We start from the raw sequence: 7,338 nt of genomic DNA, 5'->3' as shown, positions 1-7,338 counted from the left end.
AAACCCGAGGCCAGATGTCCTTGTGCTGGCGGCTCGGCCGCAGGAATGAACAGAAACAGGAGACTCCAAACCTCACGGCTAACAGAAATCAGGCAAACGCTGGTAAAGGCATCTGCCCAGTGCACACCTGTTTGAGTTCCTTATGATTTTCTTTAGGATACAGAATCAGGTAATCTTTTACCTGTTCATGTACCTGACTGTACTGGCTAGGAACCCAAGGCAGTGTCGACTCGAACATGTGAAACTGTCCATCCTTATTTTTTCTCTTAAGGAGGAAGCGTTTAATCTTTCACTATGAAGCATTATGTTAGCTAAATATAGGCATTTCACTAATGCCCTTTATCCGTGTGAAGAAATTACCTTCTATTCTTAGCTTCTTGGCAGTTTTTATCATGAATGGATGCTGAACTTGACACTTTTTTTTCCTACATCTATTGCTGTTACCACAAATCGCATTGATCGATTGACTTTTAATTGTTAAATCTTACATTCCTAGGATAAACTCAATTTAATGATAGTGTTATATGTATGTATGTGTATGTATATATCAAACTAGATTGATTTCGATAAAACGTCCTAAGGATTTTTGCATCTATGTTGATGAGAGGTATCAATCTGTAGTTTATTTTGTAATGTCTTCGGCTAATTTTGGCATCAGAAATGCTTATCTCATAAAATGAGTTAATTGTATTCTCTTTATCTTATTTTCTGGGATGATTCATGTAGACTTGATCTGATTTCTTCCATAAATGCTTCATAGACTTCATAGAAGCCATCTGGGCTTGGAATTTTTCTTGTTCTTAACAAGTTTAATTTCTTTAATCGTTAGTTATTTAGGTTATCCATCTTTTCTTGAATGAGTAAAGTGGAATTATGATTTATGCAAACATTTATAAGACACATGGGTTTTTATAAACCAAGAATTAGCCATCTGAATTGTTGCACGGATGACAACGTTTAGAATACGAAGCAGAGCTGAGAAAGGGGCTGGGCCATTTGCTGGGGGGCACAGTCATGAATAAGAGGCTCACCGTGGCCGAGCGATGACACTTTTGTGCTTGCGACATCCTGCAGAGTAATAAGCACTCAGGACCAGGGAGCATACTTACTGTGACTTTCCCAAAGGATTGAAGCATACGCTGCGTGAGTCAGTTTTTAGACTGCGTATCACGTTACTATTTCAAATACTTATTTCATGACAAGTTAGGGATCAATATAAGCCTTCCAGTTATTGACTCATATACAGTCAAAATTCATTATTCATGGGTTCACCTACTCAGATTTACTTATCACCCCCGATTGATATTTGTGGCACTTTGCAGTCGTTCGTGGACGTGCACAGAGGAGCGAAAAATTTGAGTTGCTGGGTGCACACGTCCCCAGCTGAGGTGGAACAAGGCAGTGCTCAGCCTTCATTTGCACCCTCGTACAGAGATGACAGGGGTGGGGAGCAGTGCGGGGTAACGAGCTCTCGCGGGGGGACCAGGTGACAGCTGGAATCCCAAATCTGGCCCCTGTTAATGGGGCGGCTTTAGGAAATTCACTTAACACTTCCGAACCTTATAAAATAAAGAGAGAATCTGCCTGGACGGGTTGCTTTTGGGATTTAAGATTGTAATGCGTGTGAGATCTGGACAGGTGTATGTCTTTCCCCTAAGAGAAATGATTCAGTATTTGCCTTTTCATTGTTCCCAGCAACTTTTTAGAGCTTAACTGCCATGAATAACAAGAATCAACTGTATTGTCATTCTTCCCTGGGGAAGGTGTACGAATATGACTTTTCAGATGTTAAACAGAGTCACTTCACCTGGTCATGAAGTCACACTTCTGTGTCGCTGGGATTGATTTGCTAAAATTTTGAAAAGGTTTTTGCATCTGCAGCCAGGAAGGGGATTCTTTTTGAAAAGGTGTTAAGTTCACCAGTTCAGAAGAATGGGAGAGGAGATGGGGACACCTCTGAGGGGTTAACGGTTTTCACAGAGATGAGTGGCAGCTGAGAGCAGAGCAGGGGACTCGGAGGCAGGCAGGCCTGGCGGGTGGGTGGGGGCCAAGGAGCCAACCGCTTCGCACGACACCACAGATGCCTCAGTGGCTTCGGGAAGGATCAGGAGCTGACGATGCCAGGTATCTCTGAAGATTAAGGGTGCTAGAAATATGAAAATTGGTTTTAAATGCTTGAAAAGGAATGGTTAGCATCCCACCTCACCCTGCCCCCATCCCCTCCTCTGTTTCAGAAAAAGTGGGAGGTTTACTCTGCGGAGAAACTGAATGGGCTGTGTCTGGGTGCAGGAGGCTCAGACCCTGCTGATCTGGGGCATGAGGCACCCCCTGACAGGGCCTCAGCATTAAACAGAGAGGCCTGGCAGCCACGTCCTTTCTCGATTTCAAGTTACTAAAGAGGATGGGCACATGCTCTCCACAGAGGAGGTCGGCTGTTTCTTCCGTAGAGAAACTGACCAGCCCAAGAGAAGACATCTCAGTTTCTGAAATTTGGGGGGTCCCCTGATAAAACTTCTGGGTACCGCCCCTCCCTGGAAGCCTCACAGGCCCTGAGTGCCTGGGCTGAGTTGTTTTATTTTTCCAGTTAGCATTTTAGTGCCTCACTGGCCAAGATGACTAGACGATGAAAGATGACCAGATGTTGGGAAAAAAGGCTTTGAGGTGAAAGGCGGAGACCACTATGAAGAAATAAACAAATAAACTCGAAAGAAAAAGATAATTCAGTGAGAAAATAAATGCGTCAAAAAATAGCCTCTGATTTCCCCCAGAGAGACAAATAGTAGGCTAGTGAAATAGGATGGAAAGGTATAGAAAGAGATCACTCAGAGAAATAACTGGGAAGGGCTGCATCGTGAAAATTATTACGAATTTCCTGATGGCAGCAACGGAGCATTAGACCAGGTGAGGGGCCCTTGTGAATGAACACAGGGACCCGCACGTGTGATTGCACGGGTCTCACACCCATGACACTGGCCTTGGAAGTAAGAAGGAACTCTTGCAGATTCAATATGTGGCAGGATATAAAGTAAGGATAAAGTAAGAAGATTGCCCAGAGAGTTGCACAAAAAGACTTAAAAAAATTCGAGAAAAGTAGAAGATAGTTTAAGAGAGTCATGGATATAGTCCAAGTTCTAGGCACAGGACAGAAAATCATAAAAGGGAAGGAAATAATCCCAGAAGTAATTCAAGGCGAATTCTCCGAGCTGAGGGATACGCGTTTATGGCTTGAAAGGGCCAAGGCAAGGAACGTAATCGTGACGTTTTGAATTACTAGGAATACGTTTCTGAAAGCTTTCAGAGAGAGATCAACAACAACGAACAAAAATCTAATCGGTCCAGAGTTGGAAGTCAGAATGGCAGCAAACGCAAGTTGTTAATTTAGCCAGAAATGATGATACAACTCTTTTGAGAAGCTGGGAAGAAAAAGGGGAGAGAAAAATAAACTCAATCTTATCTACCATGGTAAGGAGTCAGTAAATGAGATGGCCTCTCTCAGTGAAAAATCACGAAATAGCAAGAGAAGCGTGCCATTGAGATCTCTGGAGGTGAGACAATTAAATCGATTTCAGGAAGAGAGTCAGGGCCTCTCGGACGTAGGGATCGTGGGTCGGGGACAGGAACTACTGTGTTTCAATATCCACCGTGTTGATGATTTAACAGTTAAAGAGTGGGCGGGGCTCGTTTGCGGCCACGTGGCACCGGCTGGGTGACGCTAACTCCGCCTCTCTCTCCAGACTCCAGGTACATCCTCCTGCCTGTCGTGTTACATCACCTCCACATGCACCTGCAGGAACAGAAGGACCTGATCATGTGCGCGCGTATCCTTAGCAACGTGTTTTGTCTCATCAAGAAAAACAGCTCAGTGAGTAAATATAGGCCGTGGTGTGTAGTTCCCATCCAGCGGCTTCTGGGAATCAAATCTTTGATGTCTTCAAAGCAGCCACACCAGAGAGTCACCCCCCGAGACCCTCACTTTTGTTTCCACCTGGGTTGGACTTTTTGCTTTTCCTCTGAAGGATTTTTTTTTTTTTTTTTTAAACCTGTGGGATTGCTCTAACCGCAAATAACCTGGGTTTCCTCAACTTGTATTTCAAAAACCGAATCCTCGGTTAGAAAAATTAGAATGCTCCAAGCCTCCCACCTGTGTCTTTCATCTTGATATGATGAAGGCTCTGTGGCAAGAATAAATTACAGCTTGCAGAGCGAAACCTTTGGGGGCCTGTTTTGTGAAACGCTGCCCGACAGTGCTGCTCAGAGCTTGGTCGTGGCCCTCACGCCTGGTCCCGTGGAGACTGTGAAAGCCAAGGAAAGACCCAGAGGACCGGGGTGTCTAGCCACACTCGGCCCCGACAGGAACCTCTCAACTCACTGCGGCTTTGGGAGTCTCCGTCGGTGCTCCCGACGCTTGAAGCAATGCCCCTGCAGTAGACGTTGCAGTGCAGATAGAGAAAAATCACACGTGGGCTTATGAATGGGGCAACTCTGACATCCATGTCAGGGCTTAGGGGTCTGATGGGAAGGCTGCCTCTGAAGGATGTCCTGCTCCTGTCTGTCACTCTGTGGCTGTCAGTCCAGCGTTACACTCATCTGTCCCAGCTTCTGCGAGGCAGGGTCCGGCAGTGAGTGCCGACTGGCGTGGGGGAGGGACGATGGATTCCTGTGTCCCCACGGCCCCAGGCCCCGAGGCTGAGCTGGGAGTGGGCGGCGGTGGGGCCAGCATTAGTTTTGCTTTAAAGTTCCCTCTGCGCCAGGAGGAGCAGCTGCGCTGTGCCCGCTTAGAATGTTCCTGCGAAGTAACTGCCGAGAGTAAACAGTGAAGCGAGAGAGTTCTCTGCAGAAAATGGAAAATGATGACGCGGGGCAGTGCGGGCGACTCTTTAACCTCCTTCTACCGCAGTTTGGAAGTCGTGGTCAGTGGTTGGACTTGACCTGAATTCAGAGGAGCACTTGCTCTGAGGAGGAAATCTTGGGAGTTTTCTTATGAGTGTAAGAGAGTTTGTCCTAAAATCCCAGCCCCAAAGCTCTCAAACTCACACCCTCTAGACGTTGCTCTTGCAAAAGCAATCTCCGTGGAGCGTTCAAACGCAGTTTCATCTCGGGCAGCTGTAATGAGAATCCCAAGTGGCCCCTACCGCGGCCGCTGACATGAGCTCCAGTCTCTAGCTCCTGGCGGTCACCTAGACTGAAGGGTTTTGCTAATCTTTTAATGTAGGAGTCTTTTAAAAAATCATTTTTTTCTAGGACTCGTCATTTGCACTTAAAATGGAGTTTGGGGAAATGACCCGTGTAACTCGGGCAACGTGACTGTGATTGTAAGCGCCATCTGGGGTCACAGAATCGCAGCCTTTTAGAGCCAAGAGGACTTGCAGGGAGGAGTCAGGCCCGGGAGGCAGCGTGACCGGCCCGAGGTCACACCGTGTCAGTGGCGTAGCTGGCGTGCTTCCCAGGGTGCCCCCCACCTTTTTACCTGTAGCCCAGGTCCCCATTGCACAGCCAGGTCGCGTCCTTGTGGGTGAGCTGTTAACTTCTTCCTGCCTTCGTTGTCTGTAAGAGATGGTCATCTACTCAGGTGGCTCGGGTGAGGTCTGTCTGAGCTCTCAAGTTCTCCAACTCGAGAAAAGTGCTTTTTCTGTTGAAGAGAGATTAATATACAGATGAAGCCACAATTTCCCGAACACGTTGTTATTTTTTTCTCTTAAGGAAAAGTCTGTGCTGGAGGAGATAGACGTGATCGTGGCCAGCCTGCTGGACATCCTGCTGAGGACGATACTGGAGACCACCAGCCGGCCTCAGCCGGCCAGCTCCACCATGCGCCTGCAGTTCCAGGATGTCACCGTAAGACCTAAAGCAGAGGGCACACGGGGCAGAGCGTGGTCGTGCTCGGGAAAGCGTTTGTCTCGTTGGGGGCGGCTGGCTGTGAGAGTCTGGGAAGTCTGTCCTTGGAGAGGGACCTGTGTGCCTCTCGGGTACAGAGAGGTTGCCTTCATTTTAGCAGGGAACGAGGATAAGGAGCATCTTTGTGAAAAGAGCTCGGATTAAGACATGTTTAATTTCCGAAAGCCGCATTTAGTGTTCGCTTTCGCTTCGCCCGGTTTAAAGTAACCTGTGATTCCGTATCCTCCGTCCGCCTGAGGACTTTCCATTCTGTTTTCGTCCATCGCATTGCTTACGGAAGTGAGAACAGTGAAATAGAGCAGTATGAGTCGGGGGTCCTAAGTTCCAGTTCGGAATTTTCCTCTAAGACTAGTGAGGATCTTAATTTTTGGGGGGGGATGGGGTGGGGTGGTGCTCAATTTCTTCAGCTATGAAATGAGAAAGTTTGGGTAATTTCTAAAGTGCTTTCAAACTCAACTATTTTATAAGTCGAATGTGATTTATATAGCATAGTAATAACATTCGATAGTATATATACTTATGTGCGTTTGTGTGTACAGAGCGAGATGGATGTGTGGATGGATAGATCATTTTCTATTTAAAACTCACATTCAGTTGCCCAAAAATGTTTTTTAAATCTAATTAAGGATATTCTTCCAAATATCATTTTCAGAAATGTCAGTAGACGCTATAGTTTTAAATATAGATTATTTACCAAAATATCAGCCTTTCTGGCCATTATTTGTACAAGTAGTATACTTTAAAACCCCTGTGTTAAGAATGTTTGCCTAGACCCTGATGAAAATAAATTTTGTTTTTACTTAGAAGAATAAAAAGCCCTCCCTGGCTCTCGTGCCAAGGTCGACTGTGTCTGGGCGGCATTTGGCGATGGACTTGACTTTGTCTGCTTTCAGAGCTGAGGAAGCCAAGCTTTGGGTTTGGAAAGTAAAGCTGACCTCTTCCTTTGACAAGCTCAGGGGAAGATAGTACACACGGAGGCCGTAATATCCGTAGTGACTGTACATTTAAAGAGGAGAAGAGCAAACGGTTAACTTTCCCCGGCCTGGCGGGATTTCGTGTGCAGAACGGCGCCTCACCCACCAGGCCGGCTCCACGTGTTTGCACACCGCTTGGTCCTCGGTGCACGAACGCTCGAAATGTGTCGGTGAGGCCGACATCACTGTGGTTCATCACGAGTTTGATGGCGTGGGGCGTTTTTATTTACTTTTTCATGTTTTTTAGTCAAACTTTTTATTTTGCAGTGATTGTAGCGTCACATGCTTTTGTAAAAATAATACAGAGAAAGTCCACGCGCCTTTCATCCGGTTCTCCCGGGGCAGCGCCTTATGGGACAGTGGTGTGATAGCGCAACCAGGGTGTTAGCGTTAGTAAGGCGGCCCAGACAGAGGGTTCCCTTCACCCCGAGAATCCCTCACGTTCCCCTTTCATCTCCAAACCCACTTC

At 46.7% G+C, this 7,338-nt stretch overlaps 1 protein-coding gene across 1 annotated transcript in view; it reads left to right on the top strand.

The window, feature by feature from the left end:
- DOCK4 (dedicator of cytokinesis 4) overlaps nucleotides 1-7,338 on the top strand; it is a 274,845-nt gene that overhangs the window by 177,584 nt on the left and 89,923 nt on the right. The window contains exons 25-26 of the mRNA XM_023537457.1: nucleotides 3,735-3,862; nucleotides 5,701-5,835. Coding sequence (XP_023393225.1) covers nucleotides 3,735-3,862; nucleotides 5,701-5,835 — 263 coding nt within the window. The remainder of the gene's footprint in view (nucleotides 1-3,734; nucleotides 3,863-5,700; nucleotides 5,836-7,338) is intronic.

Source organism: Pteropus vampyrus, unplaced genomic scaffold, assembly GCF_000151845.1.
Source record: "Pteropus vampyrus isolate Shadow unplaced genomic scaffold, Pvam_2.0 Scaffold192, whole genome shotgun sequence".
In the NCBI taxonomy this organism is placed as follows: domain Eukaryota; kingdom Metazoa; phylum Chordata; class Mammalia; order Chiroptera; family Pteropodidae; genus Pteropus; species Pteropus vampyrus.
Note: the sequence above shows the minus strand (reverse complement) of the source record. Positions and strands in the feature narration are given on the sequence as shown.